Source organism: Girardinichthys multiradiatus, chromosome Y (assembly GCF_021462225.1).
Source record: "Girardinichthys multiradiatus isolate DD_20200921_A chromosome Y, DD_fGirMul_XY1, whole genome shotgun sequence".
NCBI lineage: Eukaryota > Metazoa > Chordata > Actinopteri > Cyprinodontiformes > Goodeidae > Girardinichthys > Girardinichthys multiradiatus.
In genome coordinates, this window is record NC_061818.1 from 4,617,855 (window position 1) to 4,636,848 (window position 18,994).

At 41.5% G+C, this 18,994-nt stretch overlaps 1 protein-coding gene across 1 annotated transcript in view; it reads left to right on the forward strand.

Moving 5' to 3' along the window:
* LOC124864756 (primary amine oxidase, liver isozyme-like) overlaps positions 1 to 18,994 on the forward strand; it is a 50,761-nt gene that overhangs the window by 16,312 nt on the left and 15,455 nt on the right. Inside the window, exon 3 of the mRNA XM_047359659.1 lies at positions 399 to 565. Within this exon, the coding sequence (XP_047215615.1) occupies positions 399 to 565 (167 nt within the window). The remainder of the gene's footprint in view (positions 1 to 398; positions 566 to 18,994) is intronic.

Sequence of the window (18,994 nt, forward strand, 5' to 3'; positions counted from 1 at the left end):
CTCCATGCCCTGCAATCTTCCACAAAAACTCAGAATCAAATAAAATGGACAAAAGAGAGGACTAAACATTTACTGAAATTTTTTGTGATGTAATGACGTGGTACTGAGCTTGCTTTCAGGTTGTGGAAAACCAATCCAGTTCTTTTACTGAACATGTTAAGAAATGGCCTCAGCACCACCTCTACTTCAGAACTAGAACTGCTTTGGTGGAAATACCATTGGTCTGAATTTAGAACCATTTGGCAGATAAGTAAGTTGAATGAGTTAAATGATTAACACAATCGTCCTAGGATGCCTATCTCATCTTTCTGCTTCTCTTTCGCCATAACTCCCAAATTTGCACATGCCATTTCTTACTTCTCAGATCTTAACTGTTAACTTTTGCAACCCCTCCACAGGAGGCAGCCCAACGTTTTGACACCAAGACACCTCGCTATCTTCACATCGCTAGCAAAAAAACCAACCGTTGGGGCCATCAGCGTACCTACAAACTGCAGGTGTTTAGCTTTGCAGGAGACCATCTACCAGAGAACCAGGTTGAAGAGAGATCCATGTCCTGGGCCAGGTAGGAATAAAAAAAGAACAATTTATATGCCAATGTGCAGTTGCAATAATGATAATAAAAATAACAATAATAATAATTATTATTATCATTTTGTGCAACATGCAATGTGCAACATTTCTAGGAACATGAACAATGCTTCTAACAGCACTGCTTCTGCCTCTCTGCCTGCTAAGACGATTTTCTCCTAAGCTCCCTGCTTGCTTGCATTCTTTTACTCCTAACTTTTTATCTCTTAGACAAAATTACGGAAATATTGGACTAAAACAACTTCTTACCAGCGACTCCCAAGGATTATTATTATTATTAGGACTTTGATGTTTTTATAATTGAACTTGAAAGCAGGACAAGTTGACGCCAGCTAATCAACACAAAATGCCTCCCTTCACCACAGAGGACTTCGACAAACTTTTACAGAAATTGGCTGTTTTGGAGATGAAAATCCACAGACTAGAAGTGAATGTGGAGGTGAATATGGGGTACACCCATGATTCAACTCTGCCTGTGATCCCAAACAGTGACAGCCTGCTCAACGACTAAGGCGGCAATCAGAACACTGAGAATAAACCTACCGGCAGACCCACCTGGGCTTATTTTAGGCGCATGCCCAAAAAATCAAGGTGGACGACTCACTGGAAGATCTCAGCAATTAAATAAATTAGAATGGCCAGTATTTCAGAGAAATGCCCCCGTTTCCCCTGGGAAAAGGAGACTTCGACAGCGAGCTGCTGTCACAACAACTGATAGGAGTGAGACAGCTGGAAATAATGGAATTCCCCTCCAGAACAGATCTGCTCCACTACGGAATGAAAACCCGGAACATGATCCATCTTCTGAGAACAATAAAATGTTTGAGAACAACCTCCATTCTAAACAGTCTTCTCCTAAATTGCCAGAGAAAAAGCACCCCACCGGACCTAGAACCCTAATAGTGGGCAACCCAGCTGTGGAGGGGATTAAAAACTTCTGCAACAAGAAAAACACAGAAGTTCTGATTGGTACCAGTAACATGGTGTCCAATATCTCAGAGAATATTCTTGCAATCACAGAAAAGCGCCCGTCTCTAGAAAACCTTATTATACACTGTGGAGCCATAGATGACGTGGCTAAGAAAAAATCAGAAAGACTGAAGGAGGATTTCACTTGTCTTCTGAATATTGTTGGAGGTCTCAATATCAAGGTGTTTCTCAGCGGACCCTTTGCACCGATTTTCTGTGGAGATGAGGTTTTTTCCAGACTTCTGATGATTAATAAGTGGCTGAAAAAAACATGTACTACCACACCTGTGAACTTCATCGACAACTTTAATATTGTTTGGGAAAAAAGACAACTCTTTAAGCAAGATGGTTTCTGTTTGAACGAGCCAGGAGCCAGACGTCTCACATATAATCTCTTCTATTCAGTAAATAATCCGCCAGCAGCTTCGACCTTCAGCAGAGAACATGGAGTATCCAACAGCCTCCAACAGCTCCAGCAGAAACAATCAGCCAGTTGGCTGAGAAAGAGAGGTCATCACAAAATGTCTCCCTGTCCAAATCCACAGGAGAAGCGGACCCCCCCATTATACCCCCATCCCACCCCCCCATTATACCCCCATCCCCCTAAACCCAGACCCAGACCGACACCCCCGGTAAACCCCCTTTACCCTAGACCCCAACCCAGACCGCACAGAACTCTCCCATCTCCCCACTGAGCCCGCTTTTTGCTTTACTGGATTCTGATAACATGAAAGGAGCTCTTAAAATCGGGACCCAAATGGCTCTGACATCTTCTCCATTCAACACCCCCCGTGGCCGAGGCCCTGCTACTGGACCAACATCTTCCAAATGCTGCAGACCTCCACCACCTCCTAATCTATCTCTTCCTAATCAGGACCTTCAAATCACTTCTCTGTGATACAGTCTGGGCCCCAGTGGTAACTCTATCAGAAATGAAAAACTTGGGCCCCTAATAGGAGATAGTTGTAAAATCTCTGTGCTTATACGTGACAGAAAGAACAAAGCCAAAAGGATAAGAGACAGCAATAAACAATCAACAAAAGCCATAAACTGTCAGGTACAACGAGACACAGAGTTAATATCAACAACTAAGTCATATAAACTGGCTTTACTGAACATTAGATCTCTGTCAGGAAAATCATCTTTAATCAATGACTTCATTACTGACCACGATCTTGATGTTCTGTTTTTAACAGAAACATGGTGACATGAATTTAATGAAGCTCCCATTCTGATAGAGGCGATGCCTCCGAACTACAATTTTCTTTGTGAGAGCAGACAGCAAAGAAAAGGTGGAGGGGTGGCCACTTTGTTTAAAGATTTATTAGAGTGTAAAAAAGTATTTCTGGGCAAATTTGACTCTTTTGAATATTTGGCTCTCCGGGTAAAGAGCCCGGTCCGAACCATGTTCTTGAATATTTACAGGCCTCCTAAGTCCAAAACAAACTTTATCAGTGATTTTAATGAGTTTTTATCTGTGATATGTATTGATTATGACTGTATAATTATTGTGGGAGACTTCAACATTCACATGGACAATCCTGAAGACAGAAGTCCAATACATCTATGTGACACTCTTAGAAATGTTGGTTTGACTCAACATGTTAAACAGCAAACACACAAACAGGGACATATTTTGGACTTGATCTTCACTAAGGGTGTAAACATTTTCAAGGTGTCTGTAACTGATGTTGCTCTATCTGACCACTTTTCTGTTATTTTTAAAAGCATCATCTGCAATTACTCAGTTTGCCAAAGAGACATGATAAGAAAACGCATCTTTAAGGACGGTGCTGCTGAAACCTTTAACCAGATTTACTCTTCTACCTCCACTTTGCCCTGTAACACTGTAGATGAGCTGGTAGATAACATTCATTCTAAAATCTCGGACATCATTGATTCAATTGCTCCAATTAAAGTGAAAGTTGTTTCTGGGAAGAAAATGTCTCCATGGAGAACTGCTCCACCAGTCAGAAGAGAAAGAAAGGATTGTCGAAAAGCTGAACGCAGGTGGAGAAAGACTGGACTCCAGGTTCACTATATTATCTATAAAGAGAGACTATACAGATATAACCTACAACTGAAAAATGCAAGGGAATCTTTCTTTTCTGAGATTATCAGCAAAAACATTAATAATGCTCGTGCATTATTTGCCACGGTCGACAGGTTAACAAACCCTCCTGTAACTGTAGCATCTGAACTCCACTCTACCAGGGCTTGCAATGAATTTGCTAAAGTCTTTACTGAAAAATCCCAAAAGATCAGAGGGGCAGTCAGCACATCCACATCAACTCCAGTACCAATGTTGTCTCCAACTAGAACTGATTTTGACTAAATTGCCCAATTTCACCAAATAAACTGCAAAAACCTAGAGGAAATCGTACACCAACTAAGCTCTTCTTCCTGCTGTCTCGATCTTTTACCCACAGCTTTCCTTAAGAAAGCTTTGCCTGTAATGACATCTGATTTAACACAAATAATAAACACGTCCCTTTTGTCAGGTGTTTTCCCCCAGGCCCTAAAAACAGCAATTATCAAACCTCTATTGAAAAAGAGCAGCTTGGACAAGCTGCTACTACAGAACTACAGGCCTACATCAAACCTCCCCTTCATCAGTAAGATAATTGAAAAAGCTTTGTTTCAGCAGTTAAACAACTTCCTAACAACGACCAACCGCTTCGATGTCTTCTAGTCAGGCTTCCTGCTCACCACAGCACAGAGACTGCTCTTGTCAAGGTGTTCAATGACATCCGAATAAATGCAGACTGTGGAAGAACCACAGTGCTGGTATTATTGGACCTGTTGGGTTTATGATTATTGATTGAATAATCTTGATCAATAATTATAATTACAAATCATAATCTGACAAAATCAATTTCTTAACCATAAATCCTCATTTACGAATCGAGACCAGAGATGTTTCTGGTGTTGTAATTGTGGCTCAACGCCTCTGACAATTACAACCGTTAAATACTCCGTAATAATTAATAACTATTGCCGGAGATGTCACTGTTTAATCGACCGTTTCTGCCGAAACGTGTGGAACTTGAACCTTATTTTGACTGACACATCACTTTTTGCACACAATGAAACACCAAACGCTCTCTCTTTATCTATGTGAATATTTATTAATTTTCACCTACTCAACATGCAAAATTCTACAAACACAGGGGTAACACATCTAAATAAGCAAAATCAACAAACGGTAGTGGGTATGTATTGAGTCAACCAGCAGTTTATGGCACTACAGACGAAGGGAGAGGGGGATATGAGTGGTGGCGAGTGGTGGGGGTTGGAGCGCAGCTCCGACTGTCCTTATGGTCTTCTGATCATAAAACTTCCCCCTAACTCCTGACCACAAAGGATTGATAACTTTTGGCGGCAAGCTAGCACAGTGAGATTGAAGACAAAGGTAAAATGGAGAATTTTAACATGAGGTCGTTTTAACAGTCCAGTCTTGCAACGCACCCGCGTTCAGATAGTAAACACAAACAGCTCTGGGGGACACGGCGGATCCCGATATTACATAACACATCAAAGTTTCAACAAGCAAGGTTACATGCACATATTATTCAGAACACATGAGATCCTAACCAGCGATTCTGATCGCTTCTACAACCTCTGACCCTGCCCAGGCCTTCTAATAAAGAAATAAAAGATGGGTTTTACTTGTGTCGTCTTCTTCCAAGTGAGGGAATTCGAGCGAGGAAAAGTGGGGTTAAGTTAATGTACGTCCACAATTAACTTCAGGGGAACGGTCAGTCTTTGTCCTTTGGTCTTCTTGACAAAAAGGAAAAATATGATCTGACCATCAAAGTCGACTTGAAAATGAAACACGGTAGCGGTTCGTCTCTCCGAAACTCCGTGTCTCCAGTTACGTGTTAACTCACGTCTTCGATCGGCAAAGTGAAATCTCTGGCCTTCTTAGTCCAAAACCTTCAATTATGAATGGTTCGTTGTCCAACGAGAGAGAATGAATGAAACTCTGCACAGAGCTCTTCTCTTAAAGTGACGCGCTTCAATCGCCAGACCGGTTTCTAGCAGAAGGCAAGTTTTCAAACATGAGCGCCTCCTATATAGCACCCAACCCAACTGGTTTAAATCCTACTTGAAGGACAGGGACTTTTTTGTGTCTGTAGGTAACTTTACATCAGAGACCATAAAAATCACATGTGGCGTTCCCCAAGGGTCCATGTTAGGGCCCCTCCTATTCAATATCTACATGCTTCCCCTAACTCAGATTTTAATGAACAACATCGTAAGTTATCATAACTATGCAGACGACACACAGCTATACGCTGCTGCCCGCATCCTCACTAGAACTAAGAAAGTGGAGCACATCACCCCAAGTCCCTACACTGGCTCCCTATAGCTCAGAGAATAGAGTTTAAAATACTTCTGTTAGTCTATAAATCACTGAATGGCTTAGCACCAAAATACATTACAGAATCAGAATCAGCTTTATTGCCAAGTTCGTACATACAAACAAGGAATTTGCCTCCGGTACACTTTGCTCTTTTGTTCTGTTTTTGCATTACAGAATATACAAATTTACAATTTACAATGTACAATATACAATGTACAATGCAATATTCTGCATTACATAATATACAAATTTACAATTTACAATGTACAATATACACATATCTAATAAAAAAGGTGCATTTGCAACATCTGTATGCTGTTGTTCTGTACTCTATTGAATGTTCATCAGAGAAACAGCCTGGGGGAAGAAACTGTCTCTGTGGCGGCTGGTTTTGGTAAACAGTGCTCTGTAGCGGCGGCCTGAAGGTAAAACTCTAAACAGTTTATGTGCAGGGTGTGTGGGGTCGGCAGAGATTTTGGCAGCTCTTTTCTTGACCCTAGACCTGTATAAGTCCTTGATGGAGGGAAGGTCATCTCTGATTATTCTCTCTGCAGTCCTGATTGTTCGTTGCAGTCTGGACCTGTCCTGTTTTGTGGATGAGCCAAACCACACTGAGATGGATAAAGACAGGACAGACTGAATGATGGCAGTGTAGAAGAAGACCAACAGCTCCTGTGGAAGGTTGAACTTATTGAGTTGCCTCAGGAAGTACAGTCTCTGCTGGGCCTTCTTTCTAACAGTGTCTATGTGTGAAGACCATCTCAGGTCCTCAGAGATGGTGGTTCCTAAGAACCTGAAGTGGTCCACGGCCGATACAGTGTTGTTGAGGATGGTGAGGGGGGTGTATGGGGGTGGTGTTCTCCGAAGGTCCACCACCATTTCCACAGTCTTACAGACTTGTTGTCAGTGTATCAACCAGCCAGACCTCTCAGGTCATCTCGCTCAAATCTACTCTGCATACCCAAAACCAGAACCAAACATGGAGAAGCAGCTTTTAGTTCTTATGCTCCATTAATCTGGAATAAACTTCCAGAAAACTGTAAAAGCGCTGAAACCCTAAGTTGCTTTAAGTCAAGATTAAAAACTAATTTGTTTAGAGTGGCCTTTGACTGTGCCATCTAGGCATGATTAGTTGCGTTTTCAGTCCAATTTTCCTTCATTTTCTTGTCCATCATTCTATTCTCTTTATTTTATTTTACTTTTTTAAATGACCTCTGTTGTTTGATTTTATCATTTGATTTGTTTTTCTGTGTCTGTATCTGTGTTTATTTGCTTTGTGATTGTATTGTAATTGTATGTACAGCGCTTTGAGTGTCTTGTTGCTGAAAAGCGCTATATAAATGAACTTACCTTACCTTACCTTACCTTACCTAACAGTTTAGCTGTCTAGATAAGCTTAAGTGTCAACAAACATGTGACTATTATAGTGCAGGAAAGTCAAAATATCTACATGCTCATAACCTAGATTTGCCCTATGGTTTGGAACTATGTTCCCATCTGCTGAAAACAGTTGTTCTGATGGATTTGAGGTGGCTGGAATACACAGAAAAGAGTTTACCAGTTTGGAAAGAGTTGTATAGCGTCCTTCATTTGTTTTCATCCAAATGAGTGGAATCTGTTTTTTGAAAGAGGAGGCTCTCCAAAGTACATTAATACTTTACAGTAATACTGTCTGTAACATCTGATTAACCTGCTGCTCTGGATCCTCATCATCACTTGCACTAAAGTTAGAGGATGATACCTGTACCTTGTCCGGCAATGTTGTTTCCTTCTTGTCTGCTTGTACAGTGGATTCTGGATCACTACTTGTTTGCATTGATTTCTTCACAAAAGTAAGTGTTAATGGATGTAGCTCCTTTAGTGGTTTCATCTAGGAAGAAAAAACAGATAAACTCTGAGCCAGTTTTCAAGTTTAGAGTATGAAAGAGAGCACAGCAATTCCACAGTGATAAGAAAACTATAGGGGGTCCTGATAGTTTATTTTTGCTTACTTAGGTGGGTCAATATGAGTCTCTCTTCATGATGTGGGATGTCAGGACAACAGGTCAGTAGTCATTGAGGACTGATGGATGAGTTGTCTTTGATACCAGAACAAGACAGGAGGTCTTCCACAACACTGGAACCTTCTTCTGGTCCAGGCTAAGGTTAAGGAGAGGCTGCAGAATCCCACAGGCCTTCAGGACTTTAGGAATGACACGATCTGGACCTGCAGCCTTATTCCGGCTCAGTCTCTCCAGTTGCCTTTTCACCTGTCTTCTTGAGACACACATGTGGAAGGGGGCCAAAGAGAGAAACAGCATCTTCTGATTTGGTTGAAGACAAACATGTAGAAGCAAAAGGGTCCATGGCTGAGGTGGAAGATAAAACATTTGATGTGTGACAGGAAAGCTGTGGCTCAAAGGAGGGTGGGATGTCTGTCTGCCTGTGGGCAAGAGAGAAGGATGCTGAGCTTGTTTCGGAAGTGAACCTGTTGAAGTTTAGTTCATTGGCTCTGTCCAGCCATCTATTGGTCCAATCGTCCTTCTGCTTGAAGCATTTAATCTTCTTCCATCCCTGACCACACATCTCTGATATTGTACAGCTTCTTCCTGTACACCTCCTTGCTGTCTCTTATCTTTACTCTAAGTTGCTTCTGTATACTCCTCAATAATGCCCCGTCTCCCGCTGTAAAGCTCTTTTTTCTTGTGAAGCAGGTCCTTCAGGTCACTGGTGATCCAGGGTTTGTCATTGGGGAAGCATCTCAGTTTTCTGTTGGGGATGGTGTTATCCACACAGAAGTTTATATTCAGTTACACACTCAGTCATAGCATTGATGTCCTCTCCATGTGGCTGGCACAGTGTGTCCCAGTCTTTAGTCATAAAATAAAAAATAAACAACAAATAGAAACAATGTAAAATAAATAACGAATATAAGCCAAAGTAAATTGTATTGCTTTTATTTACCGTCTTATTAAGTTTTATGTCACAAAACAAGCACTCCAATTTTGACATTTTATTTGCAAAAATATCACTTTAAACATTTTCACTTCTAAATATTCAGATTCATAATTCAAATCACATTCTCTCCTGGTAGTTTCTCTTGCCATGAAACTGAATCCATCGAGCTAAATTGGGGCCATAAAGTTTGTTCAACCAAAAACAATTTGAACCTGAAAAATAAAAGTTTGTTCAAAAGGCAAAAATTTGAACCTAAAAAATAAAAGTTTGTTCAAAAGAAAAACATTTGAACCTGAAAAATTATTTTAAACCTCCCCCAAAAAAATTTTAAAACAGGAAAAAAACAGATGTGAAACTGGAAAAAAACAAGTTCAAAACTACTTTTCAGATTCAAGTTTTTTTTCTTCGAACTTGCAGATTTTTTTTTCGGCTTCAAACTTTTTGCCCTGTTTTGGCGTGGGGGGCGGGGCCTCAGATCACGGTGGTGCGGAATCATGACTGACAGCTCAACACAGCGGCTGAACAGCTGTTGCATTCTGGGACTGTGGGAACTGGAATTATCTGTAATTGTTAGGACTTGCGAGATAGAGGACCCCAGAATGCAGACTAGAAGGCAGCATGTCGGTAAGTGCAAAAAAGATTTTATTAACAAAAATTCACTCTCAGTAAGAGGCAGGAACAAAATAACAAACGGGCAGGCAAGATAGGCAAGGCATGATCTGAACAAACAAGGCGTGATTAAGAAATGACTCCGTGATGACTAACTGAACAGGTATGGAGAGAAAACCAGGTGGAGCAGGGAGACAGATTAGCTTAGAGCAGGTGAACCGAATAACGATAATTGACAGACAGAACAGAACGTGGCTGGAGCAAGAACAGAGACTCATGAATACAAACAAAAACTAAAGCATGACCAGAACCAAAAACCAAACTTGACAAAACATGAACAAGACTAAAACATGACCAGAAAAATAATAAACAGAAGCATGATTCAAAAACTGAGAGAAATACAAGAAAACCCCAGAAACCAAAAACCAAACAACCCCAAATCATAACAGTAATACATCATCAATATTCTATATATATGTGATTGGTTTTGAAAGATAACATGCTTCACCGATAGAAGCAGCTTACGTGAATACACGACGCGCATCTCAGAAAAGAAAATATGATCTTGACAGATTTGTACAGCATTTTAAGTCCGTGTTGGAGATTTCCCATGCTCTCAACATAAAGCAAAAGAACCGCCAGACTAAGCGGCGGTGTGAAAACAATTGCAAAACGAGCCGGTATTTTCCGAATATCCTTGCATAATTAAGCCTGGACTTGTTTTCACATGGACTGGACTTGGGTTACGGTTTCTGGTGCAATTTTGATGTAAACGTGTTTGGTCTTCATTTAGTGAAGTGACTCACAGCCAGGGGCAAACTGGCATACGGGGCAACCGAGGAAATCCCCGGTGGACCGCTGGCTTAGTGGGACAGTGGTGTATACAGGTCCTTCTCAAAATATTAGCATATTGTGATAAAGTTAATTATTTTCCAAAATGTCATGATGAAAATTTAACATTCATATATTTTAGATTCATTGCACACTAACTGAAATATTTCAGGTCTTTTATTGTCTTAATACGGATGATTTTGGCATACAGCTCATGAAAACCCAAAATTCCTATCTCACAAAATTAGCATATTTCATCCGACCAATAAAAGAAAAGTATTTTTAATACAAAAAAAATCAACCTTCAAATAATTATGCACTCAATACTTGGTCGGGAATCCTTTGGCAGAAATGACTGCTTCAATGCGGCGTGGCATGGAGGCAATCAGCCTGTGGCACTGCAGAGGTCTTATGGAGGCCCAGGATGCTTCGATAGCGGCCTTTAGCTCATCCCGAGTGTTGGGTCTTGAGTCTCTCAACGTTCTCTTCACAATATCCCACAGATTCTCTATGGGGTTCAGGTCAGGAGAGTTGGCAGGCCAATTGAGCACAGTGATACCATGGTCAGTAAACCATTTGCCAGTGGTTTTGGCACTGTGAGCAGGTGCCAGGTCGTGCTGAAAAATGAAATCTTCATCTCCATAAAGCTTTTCAGCAGATGGAAGCATGAAGTGCTCCAAAATCTCCTGATAGCTAGCTGCATAGAGAAAATATGATTTGCACAGCACTTTAAGTCCATGTTGGAGATTTCCCATGCTCTCAACGTAAAGCAAAAGAACCGGTAGACTAGAATGAAACCAGATGCAAAACGAGCCGGTATTTTCCGAATATCCTTGAATAATTAAGCCTGGACTTGTTTTCACATGGACTGGTTTCGGTTTCTGGTGCATTTTTGATTAAAGCGTTTTTGGTCTTCATTTAGTGAAGTGACTCACAGCCAGGGTCAAACTAGCATACGGTGAAATCCCGGTGGACCGTAGGCTTAGGCATTTCTTATTTTCTGAATGTTTCGTTTTTAATAACCGCCTTTCACAGACGCAGGGCGGTGGGCCGGTGGTTCACTTCAGCCCGTGAACCACCGGCCCACGAGCTGAATCACTGGCCCACTGTCCTGCACAGACGCAGGGCGAGCGCGATATCAAGTACGCAAGAGGCGACAGTTTCTGGGATGCTGATATTTTTCTGGATCATTGTGCCCTAAACTATGCCATATCAACCTGTTAAGGATAACCTTTATTTATATGACCCATTTACAGGGGTTGGACAATGAAACTGAAACACCTGTCATTTTAGTGTGGGAGCTTTCATGGATAAATTGGACAAGCCTGGTAGCCAGTCTTCATTGATTGCGCATTGCACCAGTAAGAGCAGAGTGTGAAGGTTCAATTAGCAGGGTTAGAGCACAGTTTTGCTCAAAATATTGAAATGCACACAACATTATGGGTGACATACCAGAGTTCAAAAGAGGACACATTGTTGGTGCACGTCTTGCTGGCGCATCTGTGACCAAGACAGCAAGTCTTTGTGATGTATCAAGAGCCACGGTATCCAGGGTAATGTCACTATACCACCAAGAAGGACGAACCACATCCAACAGGATTAACTGTGGACGCAAGAGGAAGCTGTCTGAAAGGGATGTTCGCGTGCTAACCCAGATTGTATCCAAAAAACATAAAACCACGGCTGCCCAAATCACGGCAGAATTAAATGTGCACCTCAACTCTCCTGTTTCCACCAGAACTGTCTGTTGGGAGCTCCACAGGGTCAATATACACGGCCGGGCTGCTATAGCCAAACCTTTGGTCACTCATGCCAAGGCCAAATGTCGGTTTCAATGGTGCAAAGAGCGCAAATATTGGGCTGTGGACAATGTGAAACATGTATTGTTCTCTGATGAGCATTCCTTCACAACCGTCCCATGATTAAATGTTTTTTTTATGTTGCCCCATGATTCACAATATCTTGAATCACCCAGACTGTTGCATGCCCAGAGTGATGATTTGGGCTGCCATATCATGGCATTCCCTTGGCCCAATACTTGTGCTAGTCACTGCCAAGGACTACCGAAACATTCTTGAGGACCATGTGCATCCAATGGTTCAAACATTGTATCCTGAAGGCGGTGCCGTGTATCAGGATGACAATGCACCAATACACACAGCAAGACTGGTGAAAGATTGGTTTGATGAACAGGAAAGTGAAGTTGAACATCTCCCATGGCCTGCACAGTCACCAGATCTAAATATTATTGAGCCACTTTGGGGTGTTTTGGAGGAGCGAGTCAGGAAACGTTTTCCTCAACCAGTATCACGTATTGACCTGGCCACTATCCTGCAAGAAGAATGGCTTAAAATCCCTCTGACCACTGTGCAGGACTTGTATATGTCATTCCCAAGACGAATTCACGCTGTATTGGCCGCAAAAGGAGGCCCTACACCATACTAATAAATTATTGTGGTCTAAAACCAGGTGTTTCAGTTTCATTGTCCAACCCCTGTATACCATAATGATATGAGGCATAAGTTCTAATGTTTCATTTTTGTTAGAATAGGACAAGAATGCTCATCGACACACATTACAAGGATAAATGGCCCAAGGTTTTTCATGAATGACCTGTGGCCGGGGGACTGGGTTTGATGGTGGAGCAGGCTGTAACTGGTTTGATTAGAATGCAGCAGCACACTTAGATTAAGGATGGACACCCGCTACTACACAATGTACCAGATAGACACCACAATGGTGACACATAGTCTACTGATAAACACTGAGGGAGGGCACATCCATTGGATCGGAGTGCCAGATATAAAACTACATGTGACCTTCTTTCGGGGCTCTTCGTCATCCTTTCACAGACGCAACGGTCCGAGACGAGCCTCGTCGCTGATCTCTGTAATAATTCCTCTGCCAAATTTAGATTAAAGGAGCTGAAAGTTAGAAACTGTTTGAGAGTCGTTCCTTTAAGAGTCAGTGTTAGATAGAGTCTGATCGCTTCTGGGGACCAAGGACCGGAGAAACTCCGAGAGGTCTGACTGCCAACAGGGTGCGCTAGCTTGGACAAACCTTTCCTCTGCTCCAGTCAGGCAGATCAGCTCTGCTGCGTGCTGGCGAACAGCTGATCTGTAACACATGAACATGTGCTGCAGGGCAGTCAGCTGAGCTCACAATCAAGAGCGGAGATCCGAAAAAAAAGCCTAAAACAAACAGTGGCAATTATTAAAAACTATTTATATATATATATATAGTCAGTCAGTCAGTCATTTTCTACCGCTTATTCCATAGTGGGTCGCGGGGAAGCTGGTGCCTATCTCCAGCAGTCTATGGGCGAGAGGCAGGGTACACCCTGGACAGGTCGCCAGTCCATCACAGGGCAAGTATATATATATATATATATATATATATATATATATACAGGTCCTTCTCAAAATATTAGCATATTGTGATAAAGTTCTTTATTTTCCATAATGTAATGATGCAAATTTAACATTCATATATTTTAGATTCATTGCACACTAACTGAAATATTTCAGGTCTTTTATTGTCTTAATACGGATGATTTTGGCATACAGCTCATGAAAACCCAAAATTCCTGTCTCACAAAATTAGCATATCATTAAAAGGGTCTCTAAACGAGCTATGAACCTAATCATCTGAATCAACGAGTTAACTCTAAACACCTGCAAAAGATTCCTGAGGCCTTTAAAACTCCCAGCCTGGTTCATCACTCAAAACCCCAATCATGGGTAAGACTGCCGACCTGACTGCTGTCCAGAAGGCCACTATTGACACCCTCAAGCAAGAGAGTAAGACACAGAAAGAGGTTTCTGAACGAATAGGCTGTTCCCAGAGTGCTGTATCAAGGCACCTCAGTGGGAAGTCTGTGGGAAGAAAAAGTGTGGCAGAAAACGCTGCATAACGAGAAGAGGTGACCGGACCCTGAGGAAGATTGTGGAGAAGGGCCGATTCCAGACCTTGGGGGACCTGCGGAAGCAGTGGACTGAGTCTGGAGTAGAAACATCCAGAGCCACCGTGCACAGGCGTGTGCAGGAAATGGGCTACAGGTGCCGCATTCCCCAGGTCAAGCCACTTTTGAACCAGAAACAGCGGCAGAAGCGCCTGACCTGGGCTACAGAGAAGCAGCACTGGACTGTTGCTCAGTGGTCCAAAGTACTTTTTTCGGATGAAAGCAAATTCTGCATGTCATTCGGAAATCAAGGTGCCAGAGTCTGGAGGAAGACTGGGGAGAAGGAAATGCCAAAATGCCAGAAGTCCAGTGTCAAGTACCCACAGTCAGTGATAGTCTGGGGTGCCGTGTCAGCTACTGGTGTTGGTCCACTGTGTTTTATCAAGGGCAGGGTCAATGCAGCTAGCTATCAGGAGATTTTGGAGCACTTCATGCTTCCATCTGCTGAAAAGCTTTATGGAGATGAAGATTTCATTTTTCAGCACGACCTGGCACCTGCTCACAGTGCCAAAACCACTGGTAAATGGTTTACTGACCATGGTATCACTGTGCTCAATTGGCCTGCCAACTCTCCTGACCTGAACCCCATAGAGAATCTGTGGGATATTGTGAAGAGAACATTGAGAGACTCAAGACCCAACACTGGATGAGCTAAAGGCCGCTATCGAAGCATCCTGGGCCTCCATAAGACCTCAGGCTGATTGCCTCCATGCCACGCCGCATTGAAGCAGTCATTTCTGCCAAAGGATTCCCGACCAAGTATTGAGTGCATAATTATTTGAAGGTTGATTTTCTTTGTATTAAAAATACTTTTCTTTTATTGGTCGGATGAAATATGCTAATTTTGTGAGATAGGAATTTTGGGTTTTCATGAGCTGTATGCCAAAATCATCCGTATTAAGACAATAAAAGACCTGAAATATTTCAGTTAGTGTGCAATGAATCTAAAATATATGAATGTTAAATTTTCATCATGACATTTTGGAAAATAATGAACTTTATCACAATATGCTAATATTTTGAGAAGGACCTGTATACACCACTGTCCCACTAAGCCAGCGGTCCACCGGGGATTTCCTCGGTTGCCCCGTATGCCAGTTTGCCCCTGGCTGTGAGTCACTTCACTAAATGAAGACCAAACACGTTTAAATCAAAAATGCACCAGAAACCGTAACCCAAGTCCAGTCCATGTGAAAACAAGTCCAGGCTTAATTATGCAAGGATATTCGGAAAATACCGGCTCGTTTTGCAATTGTTTTCACACCGCCGCTTAGTCTGGCGGTTCTTTTGCTTTATGTTGAGAGCATGGGAAATCTCCAACACAGACTTAAAATGCTGTACAAATCTGTCAAGATCATATTTTCTCTTCACGTAAGCTGCTTCTATCGGTGAAGCATGTTATCTTTCAAAACCAATCACATATATATAGAATATTGATGATGTATTACAGATCATTCCAGTTCCCACGGTCCCTTAATGCAGCAGCTGTTGTTCAGCCGCTGTGTTGAGCTGTCAGTCATGATTCCACAACCCTGTGATCTGAGGCCCCGCCCCCCACGCCAAAACAGGGCCAGAAGTCTGAAGTCGAAAAAAAAAAATCTGCAAGTTTGAAAAAAAACTTGAATCTGAAAAGTAGTTTTGAACTTGTTTTTTTCCAGTTTCACATCTGTTGTTTTTTTCAGTTGCAAAACTTTTTTTTTCAGTTTTCACATTTTTTGGGGGGGACGTTCAGGTTTTCAGGTTCCAATATATATTTTTTTGAACAAACAGTTTTTTTTTAGGTTTGAATTTTTTTTCTTTTGAACAAAGTTTTATTTTTCAGGTTTAAATCTTTTTCTTTCCATATGAACCTGCTTCTCTAAACCTGCTTCCGTTAGATATTTCTTCATTACTTTGCCCATGTCATTATCTCTGTTGGGTGCCTGGCCCTGGGATACTTCCTCCACCTGTTGTTTTGCCCTCCAGTCACCAAGAATAATGTTGTGGTCCCCATCCTCCCGGTCCACCTCAGCATTTCAAATGGCTAGGAGACCGGATCCTCAGTTAACTTGTGGAAAATGACTCCTGTCTCCCCCAGTACAGTCCTACACATCAGGTCCTTGTTCCAGGGTGCCCAGCAAGCATCTTCATCGTATTAGTATTCTGAAAACCATTCACTACCAAATGTCGACAACCCCCCCCCTCATTTCTCAAAGATATCCATAAAAAGTCTTGTTTAAAGTTTGCCACAAGCCACCTGGGAGACACACCAAACATGTGGAAGAAGGTGCTCTGGTCAGATGAAACCAAAATCGAACTGTTTGGCCACAATGCAAAACAATATGTTTGCCGTAAAAGCAACACAGCTCATCACCCTGAACACATCATCCCCACTGTCAAACATGGTGGTGGCAGCATCATGGTTTGGGCCTGCTTTTTGTCAGCAGGGACAGGGAAGATGGTCAAAATTGATGGAAAGATGGATGGGGCCAAATACAGGACCATTCTGGAAGAAAACCTGTTGGAGTCTGCAAGAGACCTGAGACTGGGACGGAGATTTATCTTCCAACAAGACAATGATCCAAAACATAAAGCCAAATTTACAATGGAATGGTTCACAAATAAATGTATCCAGGTGTTGGAATGGCCAAGTCAAAGTCCAGACCTGAATCCAATCGAGAATGTGTGGAAAGAGCTGAAGACTGCTGTTCACGAACGCTCTCCATCCAACCTCACTGAGCTCCAGCTGTTTTGCAAGGAAGAATGGGCAAGAATTTCAGTCTCTTGATGTGCAAAACTGATAGAGACAAACCCCAAGCGACTTGCAGCTGTAATTGCAGCAAAGGGTGGCGCTATAAAATATTAACGCAAGGGGGCCGAATAATATTGACACATCCAATAAATTTCATTCCACTTCACGATTGTGTCCCACTTGTTGTTGATCCTTCACAAAACATTAGAATTTTATATCTTTATGTTTGAAGCCTGAAGTGTGGCAAGAGGTTGACCTGTTCAAGGGGGCCGAGTACTTTCGCAAGGCACTGTATGTGCTTGCCATCCAAGGCTGAGACTTTCACTGGGAAAAGCATTATAAACATAACAGACCTGAGCAGGGTTACAGTAATTTGTTTTTCCAAGCTATGAGTAGAATGCAAAAAAACTCTCTGGACTCAGTTTACTCATTATGCTTTATGTTGTGTTGTTTTTCTGTTTTGAATATTCTTTCTTTTTTTGTCATTTTCACACAAGTGTGTGTATACAAATGTTTGTATTTTATTTATACCTTATTTACATGTGCGAACACAATCACTGTACTTTTGTGCAGCATCTGGTCTCATTCCTTGACCTGTTTACATTATGTTGCTTCTCTGAGCAAAAAGGTTTCGGATTCTTTACCCGTTTTTAACATCTTGACATATTTTAGTAATTTTGTAAACAGCATTTTTATTCATGCACAAAAGGTACATTCTAATTTAGTACCTTATGTAACGTTAGATTTTGCCTGGTTTATGATTTAACTATGTTAGAAGTGGGGGCACCGCGTGTTGAGTATTGTTGAGCGCTCAACCAATATACAGAGGCTTCAGTCCTTGAATAATAAAGTAGTTTCACACTTTCAATTGTACACCTTCCCATAAGGGATTGTGTCTCTCTACACCATGGGACTCTGCATTGTGGTAATGTTGTTATCGTTGTCAGGCTGCAATGCGAGGGACGAGGCAAATGCAAAGGTGGTCGAACGCTGGCTGCTCCTCCTTACAAGCCATAAACATCTTTTATATACAAATAAAAAATGTACAGCATTCAAAATAAAGCACTGTGTCTACACAGCTATTAAACCCCTCAAAACAATGTTTTTACCTTAAAATAGAGCAAAAGAGAAACATACATCTAAACCATATTCACAGCCAGTAAACTCCAATAAAACCGAGTTACATACCCCTACAACTTTATCAGATGGTAAATAAACATCTAAATAAACACATTGTTTGTCCTGATTTTGGTATTAGACTGCAGTAGGTAGTCCAATCAATAGTTGGGAGGTGAGAGGCTTGGAATACTAGAAAATTGAGAAATTCACTCATGGAGTGGCCCCATGTGGAGAAGCTATGACTTCTTGATGGTGAAATCTCACTGATTCTCCTGCTATTTCTATCCTGCCTACTGGTAAAAATTTCACAAGACAGCACATAAAACAAACTATCCCATGGAAGTCACTTTTAAACCGAAGGCAAACCAGTCTTTTGGGAAAATATGACATTATGTGATCTTTAACATGCTAAGAAGCAGAGTTGTTTGGCTGTTCCTTATTCAGTCATACTCTTAAAACTGATGTGTTAAAAACAACACGTGATATGTTAAATTTTAACATATGTGCTGAATCAGATCAGGGACAACACATACTGTCTTTTATGATACAAATAATGTTCTTGTCATTTTAAAACCACTATTCTGCCTCAGAAAGCAACACAAAGATGTGTTAAAATGTGTTATTTTTGACACAGATATAAAATCTTTTTTTTTATGTACCCATTTTTGGAAACGGTAAACAAATGTATTATAGTCCATTGCATTCTACATATAACCGAATCAGCTCCATCTCAGTTACGTAGCTCAAGTATTTTAGAAAAGCACAATACATTCTAATAACCTGCAGTCAATACAACACTCTGATGTTGTGATTATTGGGCTCACAGCACTTAACCTGTGAAACCCTGAGGGGTTTTAGAGGCATTTCCATCTGAAATTAC